The 20,160-nt window shown below is 40.7% G+C and overlaps 1 protein-coding gene across 1 annotated transcript in view; it reads right to left on the bottom strand.

The window, feature by feature from the left end:
• The window catches only part of Dtna (dystrobrevin alpha), a 171,084-nt gene that overhangs the window by 112,032 nt on the left and 38,892 nt on the right, over positions 1-20,160 (bottom strand). Inside the window, 2 exon segments of the mRNA XM_052741642.1 lie at positions 9,822-9,902; positions 16,108-16,175. Of these exon segments, the coding sequence (XP_052597602.1) occupies positions 9,822-9,902; positions 16,108-16,174 (148 nt within the window). The 5' untranslated portion in view covers position 16,175.

Here is a 20,160-nt window from a genome sequence, read left to right as displayed (position 1 = left end):
TTAAAAGCACCTGCTGTTCTCATACAAGATCTAGGTTCGGTTCTCTAGCACCCACAGGGTGGCTCACAACTCCCTGTAACTCCTGTTCCAGGTGGTCTGATGCTGTCTTCCGGCCTCTTCAGGCACCAGGCACATGGTGTATAATACACATGCAGACAGACACTCATGCACATAAAATAAAAAGAATAAATCTTTAAAAAGTTAATTCAATTATTTTTTAATTAATGGTCATTATGTTTTATTTGGCATGTGCAAAAGTTCTGGGCATGGATGGTTATGTTTGAACAACTTTGTGAATGTATTTAATGGAAGTAATGTATAAACTAAAAAAATGGCATAAATGATGAATTTTATGTTACATATTTTAAAACAATTTTGAGAAAGCCATGGATATATTTAGGACTATGTTAAAGTAAGAACGAGGTGGAGATAATTAGTATCATACTCCACTGACCTTCACAAACAAAAAAAATTCAATAATATGCCTGAACACATTAGCTATTACTTTTAAGGCGATAAAGTAGCTTGTTTTACGGGTATTTACACTTTTGTTTTTTTCCCACTATATCCATCCATATTTCCTATAGTAAAATGTGTACATCAAGCTTTAGAATACACTTAAGATTCAGTCACAGTCTGACAATTCTCTAATCATGGAAAAGGAATAGCAGCCTGCTGTAGAATCTTTAACAGAAATTCATTAAAAAAAGCCTCTCTCTACAAGGACTTTGCAACACACTCTTCCATTCATGCCTTCACATAACTATCACGGCTTCCTTACAAACACGGAGATAAAGGTTACATGTTTGAAAACCCTTGTCACAAGGAAATTCACATGAAAAGCTTAGGGTGGTTTAAGAAGAAAACAGAATTTGAGGTACCAAGCACAGAGGTAAGCCTAGAGGATATTGGCAAATATTTTTCTTCAGATTTTATTTTTAGGTTTTAACGATGTGTGTATGTATGTGTCTGTATGTGAATTTGTGCACGAGTGCAGTACCAGTGGAGGCCAGAAGAGGGTGTTGGATCTCCTGGAGCTGGAGTTACAGGAGGTTACACTGGATGTGTGTGTTGAGATCAGGTGTGGGGTCTCTGGAAGCACAGTACTCACTCATAACCATTTGAACCATCTCTTAGCTTCAATAAATACTTTTCATCTCTAAACACCAGTATTAATGACTACTGAGCAGACTATCAGTGGTATTTCACTCATTTAAATTAATAGGCATAAAACCATGCATACTATTGCTAGCATTTACTTGATGGTAGGATTCTCTTCAATGTCTCAAAGCTTCATTCATCTGAATAAGTATCTGTAAATCCTTGTGTGCCAGGGACTGTTGATGCATCAATATATAAAACACACACTGCTCTCTGTCCTTGAAAAGCTCACATTTGAGCTGGGTAAGACACAATAAATATAACAACTAAGTAAATTCTAGAACACAGAGTATATTAGAATGTGGTAAGTATTTTAGGGAGAAAAGAAAAGGTAAACAGTAGGACCAGGGGATGAGCTGAATTCTCATTTAAATACCTTGGAGAAAATGTGTTCCAAATATTTATTCTTTCTGTTATCAGGGTTCAGTGTCTTACAGCCTTTCTTGCTAGGCACCTATCAACAGTTAGGAATTAAGCATGAGTTCCACTTTATCTTCAAGACAGCAGCGGCATGTCCAAACTTTGAAGTCTTTGGCTTTCCTGGGGCATTATTTCTCAGGGGATACGATGTCTTGAGGGCCATTTCAGACTACAATCCAGGTAATCTTAAAACTAAAAGTAATTGCACTTATGCCCATATTTAAATTATCAGGGTGTTAAAATCATAGCTTTACTCTGCCTGGGAAAACTCTCTGCTTTTAAATGGCTTATATAGTTAGGACAGGACAAGCCAGATAATTCCTCTACTTTAAGGTCAACTGTACAATAAAATAATGGAGGAACAGTAGTAAATTCTCTCACACTCACAGTCCTCAGGATCCTGTCTGGGATTATCCAGTGGATAGGAAAGTTTGAGGGTCATTTCACACTGTGAAGTATTTTTGCTCAGAGGTATAGTGTCAACTCAGAAACGTGATGAGGAACTTAGGCGTGTAGCCCAGCAGCTGGTGAGATATTATGATGTTTACATTTTGAGGTGGGAGAAGAGTTTAAAGATGATTCCCTAATTCATGACCTGGGCAAATGACCTCTCACTGTCCTATTACCAACTTCCAACTCGTTTTTCCTCTAATTTTTAGCAGATGACCATAATAGATTGGAAGGGAAATATGCAAAGGACAGGAATTCTGAATTCTCTACTTTTCATCCACACATTTTGGTCTGGTGTCAGGCTTGGTGTGCAGCAAATGTTTAGTCCCTATTTGGTGAATGCATAAGTAATTGTTTGTTAACAATAATAAGCATTAAGGAAACCTTGGTGGAGAGCAAACCCGGGTGACATTAGGATTGAATTTCCATTAAACAACTGATGTGGCATCATGGGAGGGACCACCTGTATCTCAGACCTTCTGAGAATCTCTGCTTTCTTTCGGTGTACTCCGGAGCTCTGATCTATGATCTTTGTGAGAGAACAGTTTCCGAGCACCCCTTCACCATTCTGTTGACTGACTTTGGGTGTGTGGCAGCAACTTCCAGAAAGAACACTAGGAAATCTCAAGGGGAAGGCCACTAAATCTTGCCTTGGCACCTGTTAAATACAGTTGGGGAAGTTTAAAATGCTAGAGATGCATCATTTTCCTCCAACTACAAGATCATTAAAGATGACATGCCTTGTCGCACAGTATTCAGGTATCACCCAGGAGCAGCCAAGAGGCAAGGGAGCTGTTGTCCGCAGCATCCCACCTCCAGAAAGAAGAACACAGGTCCTGGTTTAGTCCACAGACTCTGCAGTGAGACCCTGAGAAAAACAGCCAATATTCTCTAAAACTAAAAATAGTACCAGGAAAACAAACCCTCCATTTCCTGTATCAAATAAATAAAAAATAAAGAAATACAATCAACTACATTGAAACCCACATCTAAACTGTCAGAACATTAAAGTCATAGCTACATTCTATTCTGTCAGAGGTTTTTTCTGATGAAGGGAACACCACTTCCCTATAGGTGCAGGGCTCTCAGAGCTTTCCCCTCCCCCACACTCATCTTAAATTGGTGTCATTAATAAGTTTGTTTATACTCTGCTGCCACCAACTGCTCCCACAGGGAATTTTTGAGAGCACTGTATTCTTGCACAATGCACTTTTCTTTATTCTAAACAAGTGTCTAGAACACTGAACACCAGTAATAAAAAAAATACCCAGAAAACATTTGAAACAACACAAAAATGACTCTGCTCCATGTTCGTCCCCCGCCCTTCGTGTGCCTAATTGTGATGCTCCCTGCCCTTCCTCCCTAGATCGTCCCCCGCCCTTTGTGTGCCTAATTGTGATGCTCCCTGCCCTTCCTCCCTAGACCAGGGGAGACCTCTGTTTTCCTTCTCCTCTTCTCTTCTTTAACTTCATGTATTTTCACACTCAAGGCAATTATCTGGAAACAAGAAAAGTCTATGTTCTTGGGCGTTACGGTGAGTCGACTCCTAAGATGAGCTCCCTAAGATTGCCGGTCCCTTGGTGTCACTGGCCGCCTCTCAGCTCTTCAGTGGAACCTTAATCCCGATACTCATCCCAGGGAAATTTACAGACAGATTTTGGGTAACCTTAAAATCTGAAGATCATCCGGTTAGTCCTGGCATAAATGACTAACCTGCCCCTTCAAACACAAAGGCCGTTCATTCACAGAAGAGGAAATCAGAGACCGAGCGCCAGCATAATCATCTGAGTAGTTCCCCAACGGTCAAGAAAGCTCTAAGAACGGAAGACAGTTCTCGGCTGGCACCCAGCGAGGAAACAGGACATCACTCGCGCACAACCACAAGGACAAGAATGGCGTCAACCGCCAATGCACTTGGAAGAGGACCTCAGGTCCCAGATGTGAGCTACAGATTTCAGCCCAAGGTGCTGCTAAGAACTGAGTGTGTAGCAACAGAAAACTGATGCGGAGAGTCACAAGTAGATACACGGAACAGTGAAATAGGGGGACAGGATACACTAGCGCACTCCTTTGAAGAAGACGAGCAGGAGTACTTAGTACTAAGTACTAAGAACACAGCTTTGAATTTCTCTTAACTGTGTAAGACTGGTTGCTTGGCTAGGGAAATAACAAAACTGCGTCATATCCACTCACTCATCTAAGACATTTTATTAGGAACTACTTGAGATGTGATATTCTTAGGTTGATTTTGCTGTGACAGAGAAACAGATCAACAGGTAGTGGTGCCTACAAATCCCGACAAACATTTACAGACCTTAATGTAGACAGAAGCGTATGTTCCCACAGACTCCTTCTGAATGGAGGGTATTTTCAAACGGCATTTCACATGGTAAGAAAAGATAATAATATGAGTAACTATGAAAGACCAGATGCAATTATAGACACTTTCACCTCTTTTACTTTAAAAGAAAAATTTAATTGTTGCTACTGAGAGAAAGCAAAGCAGAGCTGAGGTGGGTGGGATGGGGGATGGGCCGCTCTTGCTGTGGGTGGGGGAGGGAGCATCCCGTGGCCCTGTTTTATTTTCTTTGTTAAACAGGAGTGGCCCCAGGGTTCTGAATTGTTTCTCATGTTGCCTTTCTTTTCACTGACTCCGAAGTAATTTCTGAAGGAGAAAAATGTGCTGACGTTGCAGGGTACCTGGGTCATTAAGCTTGCCATGGCTGACCACAGAAACACTGGTCTAGACGGAAGCATTTATTTGCTTAAAATGAAGATGGCGAGGTTGTCATTTCACAGAGCTTATCAATGGTTTACAGGCTGTTTAGTTTTTGCAGACATTTAAATAATCTGGAAACTAAAAAAAAGATTATGAATGAGCAGAGTGTGTAAGGAATCTCATTTTCTGCATTCTGTCCCCTTCTTTCCAGGACATAAACTAGCCAGTTTGATGTGCCTGAGGTTTTAGAGACATCCTTTTTTATTCTATTAAGGAGTGTGTTATTATATCACGGGGAGGGAAGTTACAGCAGAATACAAGAATGAACAATTAGTGGAAGTAGTGATGTGGAAAACAATTCCAATGGAGAAAAGCTGGAAGTTCTGCCCATAAAAAAGGAGATGGATTCCTTACAGCTATTCTTTTATAAGCAAGAGTGGTGAATGTCTTTGATGGATGAAGAGACCTGGGCAAGGAAGGGTTTCTCTAAGCCTGAGGGATGCCAAGCTACTTTATATTCTAGGAAGAAGAAAGGATGTTACACAGACACATGTAAGAGAGAAAGAATGTCACAACATTTTTATCTATGAAATCAAACATTAAATGAGTGAGTAGAAATTTTCTCCCAAATGCTGGCTTCTAATGAGGATTAAATTCTTTTTTGGGGGGAGGGGCACAATTTATTTAATTGGGGGTACATATTATTGTTCCCTGTTACCAAATTTATTATAAATATCTATCTCTAAAAACTATTCTTTGTTCTTGGTCTATACAAAGAGAGGCACTAGCCTGTCTTTAAGTAACATTTTACAGTATTGGGAGTTTTATTCTCAGTATTTGTCAAGATTTGTATCAGGAGATGGACTTGGCATCTGTAATGGGAATCTGTGCTCTGTGTGGGTAGGATGGATAATTAACTAACATGTGTGGTCTTTGATTTCAGGAAATAAAAAAATCCATACACTCCTGCTGTATTTGGGCAATTTTTCCGCTATGGGATGATTTCATAAGAGCCAATTTTATATGCTTTTCTTCTATAATGTGGGTTTTAAATTTAGTTTTCCTAATATGCAGAATAAATTTTACCTCTAAAGAAGTTTTGTACCTAAAAATAAACAACCTGTTCTTGGCTACAGTCCATTGATTTCTATGAAATAAATGCTATAAGGAGTTGTCCTATGCATGGCCTAATTGTTTATACCTAGCTCCCCTCCTCCAACTCCACATGGAAACTTAGTCTCCAATGTGACAGTGGTAGGAGTTGGGACCTTTAGGAAAGTGATTAAGCCCTTAAACTGGAGCCTCATAATGGGGACTAAGGCCCTTTTGAAAGAGGCCCTAGTGTGTGACTCTGCCGTCTCAATCATATGAGGTCTCCTGGAATGGAAGATGTTATCTAGGAATCAGAAATTGGGCCCACAGCAGACACCAAGTAAATGGGGGCCTTCATCTTGGACTTCCCAACCACTGTAGCTATGAAAACAAATATGTTTCTACTGTTTACAAACTATCGAGATTATGGCCAAGATACCTCAGTAACTCTGTTAGCAGGTGTCAGGCAGCTGCTCCTGGGACAAGCACTTCTTTGCCCCTTTATTGACTGCAAGCAAGCATGGAGTTGCTGTGTGTTACAGGGCAGGCCAGCTCGTATCTCCTTTGTGGTCCCTGCTGCAAGTTGTGAATCTCTGCTCCTCCTCTAGGCTCCCAGAGGTGACCAGAGTCTTGGTGCTCAGGAGAGGCCAACCCAATACATTCTGGTGCATTCTCTTTGTTGTGGAGTCAAACTCCACCATAATTCATCATGTTAGCTTTAATTGGAGACTAGAATGACTTTCCCCTAATGCAAGGCTGTAAATGCACCGTTGAGGAATGTTATGCTGCCAAAATGACCACCCCTTTCAGCTACTTTTCTCGAAAACTCCAACATTGATTAAGATAAGCCAAGATCAATTGTGTTAACATTTCACAAGCAACTCTGAACATCACATTGTTTCATTTATCGTTAGGAAAGAAATTGGAGCAAACAGGTAGCTATGAATTTGATTCCCTAATCAATGTTGAAAGCATTTTAAAAAGCTTAATTTTAGTGCAGCATTCCAGTCATGACTGCTTTTCTCTTCCGAGCTTTAACTTTAACTGGTTATTTTAGACTAATTTTTTAAAATGATATTTTTATAAATACATAAATATTTAAATTTTTAAAATTTTCATCCTAAAATGCATGAAGCCTACCAGGTTGCAAAGAACATACAATTTTTTTTTTCTTATCCTGTTGGCTCAACTACTGAGTCCGTCATATCCAGTCCAGAGTTTTCTCTAAGAAAGTGTCTCCCTCACATCAGGGCACTGTCTCTGCAGGACTTCCGAGTACCGTGCCCATATTCCTGATGTGAACTTGTGCACCACCAACAATCCAATCACCCAGTTAGACTCTGAGGAACTTTAAGGCTGTATCTCATGGTCAGCCACACTGGCTCTGCTTCCTGACCCAGGGCCGGACATGAAACAGGAACTTACAGATGTAAGTTAAGAGGAAAGAGAATGGACACTACAAGACACTAGACAGGATTTGGGTTCCTAGGTTCCCCTTAAATGGACTATTGTCCCCGCCGCTTCCATACTATTTTCCAAGTAGGCCTGTGTGGCCGGGTTATGAATTTTGGATGCAGAATAAACATGAGACTTAAAAACAACAGACAGCCGGGCAGTGGTGGCTCACGCCTTTAATCCCAACACTTGGGAGGCAGAAGCAGGCGGATATTTGTGAGTTGGAGGCCAGCCTGGTCTCCAAAGCGAGTTCCAGGAAAGGCGCAAAGCTACACAGAGAAACCCCGTCTCGAAAAACAAAACAAAACAAACAAACAAAAAAAAAAAAACAACAACAGGAAGAGGAAAAAAGGAAATATGCAAGAAGAATAGGCTTTCTCAGGGTAGGAGGAATGGAACATGACCGACAGGATGCCATACACCAGCCAGGGATCACACAGCGTGTGCGTGTTGTAATGTTGTCTGTAGGGATGCCAATCACCATGAATCTTCCTTCCTCCCTCCTCCCTTCCTTTCTCTTTCTTCTCTCCTGTTCATTGTCTCATTCTTCCTGACCATTTTGCGGTCTTTCTGGAAGGGCCCACCTTTACTGCTAGAAGCCTAAGCAAAGCTAGAGAAACTTGAAGGGGGCTGCAATTCTCACCCCATTCTCCCCACTCCTCCCTAATCGGAAAGGCCATGGAGTGGAAAGAAGTCACAAGAATGTGGGAGAATTTCCTCACTTGGGAGATTCCTCATCTGCTCTAGTTTGGATAGCATCTAGGGGGAAGGGGAGCTTTTTCTCTGTGGAAGCCTTTTCCTTACCCCTTAACACCAGCACTGGAAAGGCTTTTACTGGCTCATTCATGCCTACAAATACAAATATAGCTACATCTTTTTTTAAAAAAAAAAATCCAGGTCAATTAATTAATTAATTAATGAAAACAGGGTCTCCTTTAGTGCAGGATAGCCTCAAAATCACTATGTAGCCAAGCATGACCTTGAACTTCTGATTCTTCTGCTCATGTGCCACCTGGTTAATGTGGTAAAAGGGACTTCATGTAAGCTAAGCAAGAACTCTACTACCTGAGTTATATCTCCAGCATTGGCCACAGCTCTTTTTTACACACACACACACACACACACACACACACACACACACACACACACACACACAATTTTTTTTTATTTTTTTTGGTGTGTGTGTGTGTGTGTGTGTGTGTGTGTGTGTGTGTGTGTGTGTGTATGTGTGTGTGTGTTTGTTTTCTCCCCTTTCATCCCGTCTCAAATCATGGCCGATTACTTATCCCCTGGCTGGAGAACTGCTCTAAGCACCTTGAGGGACTGAATCACCTTGCTGTCTTTGTAGTCATGATCAACTGTACACCCAGAAGTGTGGGGCTGTATGGCTCACCCAGGGCTCTGGGAAATACCTGTGGAGACTCTGGCAGGGTAGACCTGGGGAAGTGACTAGCTCTGCATTCACCAAGAGTCTAATTCCCATGTTAGCTATTCAAGAACTATATGTACACTCTGGGTAGAACATTAGGGCTTACAGAAAAAAACAAAGACAAACCTGTTCTTTACTAATTAGAAAATGAGAAGTTATTAATTTTGAATGAGAGTCAATTCTTTAAAATGAACAAAATAAATTGACACAAATGAACCATGAAGTACTATTTTGCCAGAGAAAACAGTTGTGGCAGCACGAAGGGGCATGCTAACCCACAGGGAGCATTGAACTGCTCATGTGGTTGGCGTTCAGCTTGCTCTATGTCGTTTACAATTGGCAGCAACAGGAGCAGGTTCCTGTGTATTTTAAAGCTCTGTATCTTCTGCGGCTCTCGTCCACAAATGTAATCAACATATTGATTATTTTGGCTGATTTTATAATTTCAGAAATGAGTTCTAAAGTTTTCTAGATGTTTATAAACACTGATAGTTATAAATGGGCATGTAGAGAGGATTTTATGTGTGATTGTTTACAAAGTACCTGGATATCATTAAAAATGCCATGGGTAGTAAAGAGAGAAAACACTCCATGTAGAGTGTAGAAATATCTCTCTTTCTTTCTAGATTGATTTATCTATCCTTTATCTGTCTGTCTGTCTACCTGCCTATCTATCTATCTATCTATCTATCTATCTATCTATCTATCTATCTATCTGTATCAATCTATTTATTATCATCCATCATCTATTTATCTATCTATATCCATATACATCCACCCATACATATACACATGTGTATTTATATCTATCTATAGATATATTTATATATATTTAGAGAAAGAGAGATAGACACATATAGATATAGATCTCAAGAGGCTCACCCATTCTAGGACTGTGGTAGTTAAGACTAAACCAGACCTTAGAGTTGCTTAGCAACAGTTTCTTTACCATTCATGACCACAATTTCCTCTTTATTCTTGTGTAAACATATGTTTATCAATCCTTGTAGGAAAACCAGGCTTTAATAAACCCAGTAACAAGCATAAATGATAGTACTCATGTAGGTAATTAGCACAAACAAATGGCACACTTACAATTGCATTTCTTCTGCACAAATCTCAGCTTGCATGCTGTTCTGTAGGTGGAGAGTCGGATACGATCCAGATCTTGAGCCCCTAGTATGAGAAAAAAGAGTATACATATGGTATGCCATTTGTATAGATAGGAGCTTGTAATGTTTGTAAATAATATAACTGTAGATATAACCCATACACTTATTGGTACTTTTGTTAAAAATTCTTCATTTATGCAGAGATCCACAGCTAAGCACTGGGCCAAGCTCTGGGAATCCTGTTGAAGAGAAGGAGGAAGGATAGTACAATCCAGGGCCATCAAAGTCATCACAAGGGAACCTGGGCTCATAGGAGATCACAGACTCTGGACCAACTAGCTTTGCACTAAGGGTAGACTTTGTATTTATTTAGGTAGTTTCTTTATTTTAATTTCCTGTTCTAATTAACCTGTATATCTTAAAAAAAATTCATCATCTTCTACTGGCATGTCAAACATCCTCCCCAGGTTAAAGTCTGGTTAATCTGATAGGGCTCTGTTGGAAACAAGATCTCTAAGATGCCAATGGCAGAGTATAAGAAACTCCTGTGTGCTGAATCTGCTTTCATGTTGCATGAAATTTTACTGGTGTCTAGTTGGCTTAGCAGTAAAGAATCCCCATATCTGTAAATAATGCTTTCAAAGAAAAAAATAAGGGGTATGTATTATTTGTATATGTTTTTCAAGAACAATAAATTAAAGCTGGTCAGGATTATATCTATCTGTCATCCCATTACTAAAGAGGATGAAGTGGGAGGAACATGTTTAAGGCTAGCCTGGGCTACAGAGCCTATATCAAAACAAAACAAAACAAACAAAAACAAAGATGGAAATGTACCTCAGTTGGTAGGGTACTTGCCTAGCATGTGCAAAGCCTTAGCTTTGATCCCTAGGTACCACACACACTGGGCATTGTGAGTCAACTCTATGGAGTTGGATGCAGGATGAACATTAGAAGTTCAAGGTCATTCTAGGCTACATAGCAATTCTGAGGCCAGCCTGGGCTGGCCAACAAAAGACCCTGTATCAAAATAGCAACAACAAACAAACAAACAAAATGAACAAAGAGCAATGAGTTAAACACCAGTTAGTACACCAAGATTGTGATGTATCACACAATGATGTTTCCTAATTTCAGCAAGACCTTAGTCGGAGTCTGAGAATGGTAACCATTGTACTTCTGTGCCTCTCCCCCATGTAGAGGTCCTGGGGCATTTTTACAAAGTACATTTCTACAGGATGTGGTAAAGAAGGATACAATGATGCGTGGGGATACAGAATCACCGATAGCTCTCTTCTTCCTTATCACTATTTTCTAGGCCTAACAAAACAAACGGACTTATATGTCTGTAAATAGTTCCTATTCATGCACATTCTTCTTGACTGATGGTATTAAACTCTAATATTAAAGGGCTTTTGGTAAACAAGCAACAAAATATAGCTTTGCAGGTCCAACAGCACACTGCTTCCCACAGACACTGGGGACAGTGCTATGGGAGCCATGTTGGATCTGGAGACCAGACACTGAGGCATGCTGCATAGAGTTCATTTTTTTTAACCTCTGAAAAAATCTACGACTTAATAAATTATGAACTTATTTAATTTTACTTGTGTGGTCTTTTGTTGAATGTCTATGAGTGTTCTCTATGTCTTTGTCCAAGTCATTGATTAAAACTAGTGACCTGCACAGAGCCACAAATAGAGGCCCTGTGCTCCTGGAGGTCAGCCTTCCTCCAAGGCTGACTGAACCATTAATTGTTGCTCTAGGCGTGATCATGACACTACCTGTAAGTCTACTTTACTGTGGCCCTGCTCACATTTGTCCAACAAATGTACAGTCTAAGAGCCTTTGTTAATACTTGGCTGAAATTAAGGTTAATATTTATGTAATGATATTTTCCTGATCTATGATTCTGGTGATCTTATTAAAAAGGGAAATTGTTTATTTGTTTTCTTTATTAAAATATGGAATTTAAATACATGATAAAAGGAACCAAGCAGAGTGAGCATTCTCCCATTGAATTCTTTTCTGGGGAGGGTAGTGCCTTTTTTTAAAATTATATTTCATTATCCACTAATGGTGTTGGTTTCTTTTTAAATTACATCAGTGGTATATAATTCTTTAAAACTTGAAAATTCAGCTCACATAAATGATTTATCAGACTTGCTTCACACTAATATACAGTGGGAGATACATAATTAAAGGCAGTGATAGACACAATTTCTTCTATATCTGTATATATATATATATATCTGTATATATCTGTATATATTTCTTCTATATCTGTATATATATTTTCATAATAAACCCCATAAGGTGCACGTGTCTAAGGAAAGATGCTCCTGCTCTGTCTCCTCAAATCTTTCCTGCCCATTTCATGGTTGGAAGGTGTGATGAAAACAGGAGCAAAGATGTATATAAGAAAATGTGTGTGTTCACAGTTATCAGTTTCAAGTTCCGTGTTTCTTCTTTTATTCCATCTGGCTCAGGTTTCTATTGCTGCAACAAAACACCATGACCAAAAGGCAAGTTGGGGAGGAAAGGGTTTATTTAGCTTACACTTCCATACTGCTGTTCATCACTGAGGGAAGCCAGGACAAGGAACTCAAATAGGACAGGATCCTGGAGGTAGGAGCTGATGCAGAGACCCTAGAGGAGTGCTGCTCACTGGCTTGCTCCCCATGGCTTGCTCAGCCTGATTGCTTATAGAACCCGGGACCACCAGTCCAGGGATGACACCATCCACAATAGGCTGAGCCCTTCTCCATCAGTCACTAATTCAGAATCTCAGATGGCTGAAGACATTTAAGGAATTGCTCAGCATCCTTAGTCATCAGGGTAATGCAAACAAAACGACTCTGAGATACCATCTTACACCTGTCACAATGGCTAACATCAAAAACACTGATGACAGCTTATGTTGGAGAGGATGTGGAGCAAGGGGAACACTCCTTCAGTGTTGGTGGGAGTGCAAACTTGTACAGCTACTTTGGAAATCAGTATGGTGACTTCTCAGAAAATTGGTAATCAATCTACCTCAAGACCCAATGATACCACTCTTAAATAAATACCCAAGAGATGCTGAACCATACCACAAGGACACTTGCTCAACTATGTTCATAGCAGCATTATTTGTAACAGCCAGAACCTGGAAACAATCTAGATGCCCATCAACTGAAGAATGGATTAAGAAAATGTGGTGCATTTACACAATGGAGTACTACTCAGCAGAGAAAAACAATGACATCATGAGGTTTGCAGGCAAATGGATGGAACTAGAAAATATCATCCTGAGTGAGATAACCCAGACTCAGAAAGATAAAAATGGTATGTACTCACTCATAAGTGGATACCAGAGTGTCTTTCTAAGGACCTGGCTGTCAGCCCCAGGGAATTAATCATTGAGAGAGACGGGACTGTCTCTCAGTCTCCCTGGAAGAAGAGCCCAACTTCTTAATTGTCATCACTAGCAATCAGGTGACCTAATCACGATGACCAGCCTCCTAGCACAAACCTTTCAGATGTAGGAGGTAATCTCTTGTTCTTACTACTTTAATAAGTCTTTAGTTGCCCATTTAGCTTGTGTGATCGTGAGGTGAGAATATTCTTTCACATCCATAATATTCAGAACAACAAATATGCCTCCCTTTCACTGTTTTTTTCCTTTTTAAAAAAACAAATCATTTCTAGATAAAATATAATTAGTCACACTTATGGATTCCTAGTCCTGGTTTTGCTCTTTGGAGATCACAGATTCCTGGAAGATGTTTATTCTTGGCTATTTTAACACATTGTCAAGAAGATCTTAGGCTGTGTGACAGTCCACCCATCAACAGTGTTTCTTTCCTTTGCACCCCAGCAACTGTTTCCTTCTACTGAGGAGGTGTCTCAGTGATGAGCTGAACAGGCCGGCGGAACCAACGGACCATTAAAGGCAGCCAGCTGCCTTTCACAGGCCTTGGCCGATACCTGAGTCTTCAGCCTGTTGGGAAGAATGATACCTATGTATTTGGCTTGCCTGTTATTCTGATTATTTATCAGTAGAGCTCACAAAGCTATCTAACAAGGGCTCATGGCAGTCCTGTGGCATTCTTAGGGAAGGGGAAACTTATAAAAGAGTCACAGTTCTCCTAAGTCTCCCTGTTCTCTACTCCCTTGACAGAGTCTCAGGTAGCCCAGGCTGGCCTCCCACCCATTATATAGCCAAGGATGACTTTGTGTTCCTGATCCTCCTGCCTCTACCTCCCTGGTGCTAAGATTACAGATGGGTGTCAGCATGTCTGGCTGCTGGTTGTTCTGTTTGTATGAACATGAGATTTGTGTCAGGCATTCCTTGAGTCTGCTGGCTTCAATTTAGTGGACGTGTGTAACATTGCTTTTTACTTGTGCCAGAAACTGCACCAGATAGGGAAGAAACTAGACACCTAAACTTAGATAAGTATTGCTAAAACCATTAAGAAAGCACACTTCCGTAAACATTAGAGTGTGCCAGCTGATCAATATTTAGTATTTCAAAGGCAAGGTAAAAGATTTGACAGGTTTTCTTTTGTATAGACAATATTAATAATTGTTCTGTGTCTAGCCCATGATGGAGTTTGCTCAGATATTAAAACAGGTTTTCTCCATCAAATACATTGCTCTTTAACATTTTCTCCTTGTATTTTAATTATGTAAATTGCATTTTTCCTTTAAAAACTTTGTCTTTAATGAAAAATAATTCTGTATATTTATGGTACACACTTTACTTTTGTGAGCCACATAGTCTAGCTAACTAATGTTCCATCACTTATTTAATTAATTAATTTTTTTGGTGGGGATAATATATCTATTCCTTATAGAAAATTTGAAAGATGCAATACATCATTAACAGCAGTGCGGTAGTTTATTAAAATTTATTCCTCTGGTCTAACCAAGATCTTGGCAGATCATAACTAGATGTGTGCCTACAAAAAAGCCACAATTCCAGGGGGATCAGTCATTCCAGAAGTAAAGATGGCAGCATTAAACACAGCAGGGGATGCTGAGACGTCTCAGCTGAAGCTCTCACAGACGCTTAAGACTCGGTGAGTGCCATCTGGACGGTTGTAGTGCATGTCTCTCATCCCAACACTCGAGAGGCAGAGGCAGGCGGATCTCTGTGAGTTCGAGGCCAGCCTGGGCTACAGAGTGAGATCCAGGACAGCCAGAGCTACACAGAGAAACCCTGTCTTGAAACAAAACAAAACAAAACGACTCTGTAAGTACAAAAGGCTAACAGATGTCTGGGAGTCCCCATGTCAATTCTAACTCTGTTTCTTCTGTTAATTTTAACACTGCACAAGTGCCAGCAGATGATTGGAAAATTATTTAACCCTCCTTATTATCAGGGAATTTTTCTTTTACTTTCCAACCCCTATGCCTGCCAATATTATCAATCCCATTTTCAATAAAAATTTCTTTTCTATCACTTTACCTTCCTGGGGGAAGGAGCTTACAAGTCACTCCAGAGCGCTCTCAAAAACTAAAACTCACAGAACAAGAGAGCCAAAATGTTTTTCTTTATAACATTTAATTTGAGAAGGATGTGTCTCCTCTTTTTATGAAGGATCAAACTGGTCTACACGGGAGGAGATGTCACCAGCATCAGTTACATAGAAGTCATGCACCTTCATAGACCAACCACCAGAAAATACCATCAGTGTTTGTGGTCCCTTAAAGATGTCACCCCAACTGCTTTTATCTTTTGTTAGCCTTTGCTTTTTTAAAAAAATGGTTTTTGGGACAGACTGCCATCTAAAGGTGGTCCAAACGACAGCTTACAATGTTACATTACTTCGGTTCAGTTTGACCAGTATTTCCACTTAGCGTTTGAATGTATTATATCATTTTCCTGGGAAGATATTCAAAGATGTGTTTCAGCAGTTTTATCCTATGGCAGCCACATGATAGTGCAGACAGGTGAGTGTAGACTTCAGATATTAGTGGATTGCACTAAAGTCAACATTAAGCAGTGCTATCCAGTGTGTCCGCTGGCCTGCAAGTACACAGGCCTAGAAACATTGTTTTCAACCTATGAAATGAGAGTGGAGAAGCAAATTATAAGAAATCTCTGACTAATTCAATTCTCACCTAATGAGAGGCTGAAATGGCCAAGTGCATAGTTTATGCAAGGCACTGAGGATTTTATGGAGAAGCCCAGATGCACTAAGGAGACTACATGGTTATTTCTGGCCTTTTCATGAATATTCAATGCACACTGAGGGGAGTTCCCTTAAAAGTTCCATACTTACTCATCTCTGCAAACAGCTGTCTTCTCTCTGCCATGGTATTTCCTCTTTTCCCACTATCTTCAATCATTCTGTGGGACAAAATTGTGACAACATGTGTTACTCTGATGCTAAGCAGGCAAACAGCCATTTCTATGTAAGCACATTAAACGGACTTGTGCCACAGACAAGAATCAGCTGTTGGACTTGTTTCTTCAAAAGCCCAGGGTGCTGGGGAGAGGGCTCAGTAGATAAGGCACGTGGCCTGCAGGTACGAAGACCAAGAGTCTGGACCTTCAGAACCGAAGTGGAAACAGGACAGGCCTGGCTGCTGCCTCTATTCCCATTCCTTGGGAAATAGAGACAGCGGGAGCCTCACTGGAGTACCCCAGGTTTAACAAGAGACCCCACTTCAATAAATAAAGTGAGGACTAACTGAGGAAGACACTTGATGCCAACTTAGGGCCTCCATACAGACTGCTTAATACATAATCCACACACGAAAGTATATCTGTTATACTTTTATACATTTATAAACGAGATATACCATTCCTTTAGACTACTGTGCAAAATTCCCATATGTCATACGGTTGTTGGAAGGGATATAAATGTTTTCATTTCCTAACATACAGGGAATCATGGCATTGACCTGGTCTAGCTGCCTTGAGAGGCATGGGTCATAGGTTTTTCAGGTTAGAGTCTGTGGCTCCATGGCACTGTGTGCCTTTCATATTTTCTAAGAACCCGAGGCTCTCCCTCAGGCAGAGCAGCACTCAGGGTTCCTGTGTATCCTGCGTTCCCTAGAAGTCAGCGAAGCATGTAGAAGCTTGCCTGGACAATTAGTCTTAGACATTAACCTTGTGGACCCTGTATGGCTTGCACACGTCATTGTATCCTGGCGACTATAATTGTATTCTTCCTGGCAACCGCCATGATATTCTGTTTCTGATAAGGGGATAAGAAGTCTGATTGTTTCCGATAAACTTGTCTCAGCCTCAGTCTTCCGGTGACCCCTCTGACTCAGCCTGGTTGACATTATCTCTGACTACAACCAGGTAACTCAGGTTTGGTAAGTAAGTGCTGGTGTTTATACTAATATTAAAATTACTGAGTAGCATATGACCCAAATATTATAAGTAAACACAACCATTGTGGTTTGAGTGAGAATGGCCCCCTCACAGGCTCATACATTTGAATATTTGGTCTCTAGTTGGTGGAATTTGGGGGGAAGGAGTAGGAGGTGTGGCCTTGTTGGAGGAGGTGTGTTGTGTCACAAGGGCCGGGGGTGGGGGTGGGAGAGATGAGTTTTGAGGTTTCAAAAGCCCACAGCACTCCTGGTTAGCTTTTTCTCTCTCTGCTGCCTACTTGTGGATCAGATGTTAGTTCTCAGCGACAGCTCTGGTATCGTGTCCGCCTGCCTGCAGCCATGCTTCCTGCCTCACGAGCTTGGAATCTCACTCCTCAGAACTGTGAGCCCAAATAAATGTCTTCTTTTATAAGTTTCCTTGGTCCTGGTGTCTTCCCACAGCAATAAAAATGTAACTAAAACAACCACCAGGACGTGTACTAGGCCCTGGATGAAACAGGTGCTGAATCAGCTCCTCCTTGCAGACTGCTTACTCTAGAGCAAAAGGAGCAGGTAGAGTTGACATATAGTGATCTGGAGAAAAACCTTCCCTTTCTGGCTCACATCCCACCTCCTTCACTGCAGAGGAAGTGGGTAGATTACACCTGACATCCACGAAGTCATCTGGAAAGAGCTTCCAGTTTTTATTTCAAGGGCTCAGAAACAGAAGAGAAGCAGTGGGAGAGACAGGGAACAGAGCCAGCCTGCGTTCCTGTATCTGTCTATGTGCTGGGGCAGGATGGAAAGAACCCTTAGAATAAACATGAAGGAATGCAGGCTGGGACTGTGAGGTGAAGGGTGGCATCTGAGGTCATCACTTTGTCTGGACCCCTCACTTGCACTGAAATGTCTCATTTCTAAGCTAATGCCTTTCTGAAGGTAGTTGAGGATAGTACTTCATTCATTTAAGATTCTTCACATTGTATTTATTGAAGAAATGAATGAACAAGGAATACAAAAAGTAGAAATAGAGGTGAGAAAAAACGATAGCTATGTTTTTTTTATATAAAATGGACTTTCAAATTATACTTCCACAACCTGACACAGAAATATGAAATTCAAATTGTACTCATTTCAGAGGTTCATTATGTGAAAAATGAGAAAACAAGTTTATTTATGTTTATCAAAATCCAGGACTATAAATGTCTAAGCAAAATCATGTCTCATGAAGTAGAAGTTGAAAAGGTTGCAAACTCCATGAGTGTCAGCTTCTGGTTTATCAATACGTTGGTTGTTACTGTTATTAATTCACTCATAAAAGAACCATAAGCTACACGATAATTATTTTCACTTTGGAATAAAGTATATATCTTATGAGGGAAAATTCATTGGTGTTAAATCTTAGGAGGCATAGAAAACACAGAATCAGATAAAAAGGAAAATGATGTGCTTCTCATTATCTCCAGAGTTCCTGGGACACACCAAGCCAGATAAAACTGATATCCTTACTTTCTTCAGTCATTACAGCCAAGGAAAGAATGGACATGCTAACTAGCTTCCATCTCAAACTGATTGAGTGGGTGGTGTGTGGGACTTTCTCTGTCTCTGTCTCTGTCTCATGCTGTCTTCCTTGGTCACTCTCCACAATATCCTTTGAGACAGGCTCCCTCACTGAACCTGGAGTGGGCCTATGGGTCTAGAATGATGACCAGTGGGCTCCAGAGACCCCTGTCTCTTCCCTTCCAGTGCTGGAGACACAGGGGCCACCACATGCCCAGCCATTTTACATCAGTACAAGGATCTCAGGTCCTCATGTAGCAAGCACTCTATTGGTTGAGCCATCTCCCCAGCCCCTCAACAGGGACAGCTCTTGAAGTGTGTTCCAGAATCAGACAGGTGAGTACCACCATTGTGGGCTCTGTGGCTTCTAGTCTAACTTATCAATGAAAATGACACTGTAATACTCTACCACATTTTGTCACCTTAGAAACAGAACAGCAAGGCCCTCGATAGAGGATGCACTGAGTACTTCTATAGGCCTGCAGTTCTACTTGGAGAGCAATGGAACTTGGCAAGGATCTCTAGTTTTCATGAATTTTAGTAGAACAACAGTTGTCCAAAGTCATATAGCAGAGGGAAGGGACAGTATTATTGTTTGTCACAAGGGTAGCTCACCTATACATCTCATTTGTTCAATATATGTCTCCCCTTGTAGAAAGGACACTTGCAAACTTAGGCTCTTACATAAGTGTTGCCAGTGTGGAAGGAAAGAGCAGTGATAAGTGAATGATAAGCTCCTTCTGCCATCTCCTGCTTAAAGCTCAGTTCCCAGGATTATACAGAGTACCTGCTGTCTTTACTCACTAACCCTCACCCAATAATTTAAGAAAAAACCCATAAAGTAGGAATTCCAGCATTCATCTCTCTCTGCTTCCTGACTGCATATGGTGTGAACAGCCGTCCCACGCTCCTACCATCATGTCTTCCAACCACGATAGATGACTTCCCCTATGAACTATGAGCCCCACTAAAACTCCCCTTCCTTAAAAAAATAAACATTTGAAATGGAGCTGTAAGTATTCAGACACTTTCATAGTTTCCTAAGATCCAAAGATTAAAAAGACATGACCTTATGGAGCTCTGTGCTTTCTAAGATCTCAGTTGAGAAATGGAAAAAAATTCTGGTAAGTATTTATAGCTTAGTGTAACACATACCATGTGAAAGCATGCACTGCTAGAAGTCGTGGCTTATTTATGAGATCTGAGAAGGACATCAAAGAAAGGGCGACTCTAGCATAGCACGATAAAGAACAAACAGCACTTCTCTTTTTTAAGACGGAAGAGTGCAGGAAAAAGTAATTACAGTCAGGAGGAATCCTGGGAAAGCACATAGATTTCAAGAGGGTATTGCCCACTGGGGAACTGAGAATTAGCCAGCGTCTCTGTGTGTAAGTGTTAGTGGAGATGTGGAGAAACGAAGCAACATCCAATTTGGCAAGCCTGATGTCTAG

The sequence above is a fragment of the Peromyscus californicus genome, unplaced genomic scaffold, assembly GCF_007827085.1.
Source record: "Peromyscus californicus insignis strain IS unplaced genomic scaffold, ASM782708v3 Scaffold_17__1_contigs__length_78620276, whole genome shotgun sequence".
Taxonomy (NCBI): Eukaryota; Metazoa; Chordata; class Mammalia; order Rodentia; family Cricetidae; genus Peromyscus; species Peromyscus californicus.
The sequence above is the reverse complement of the archived record's forward strand: the minus strand, read 5'-3'. Positions and strand labels throughout refer to the sequence as shown.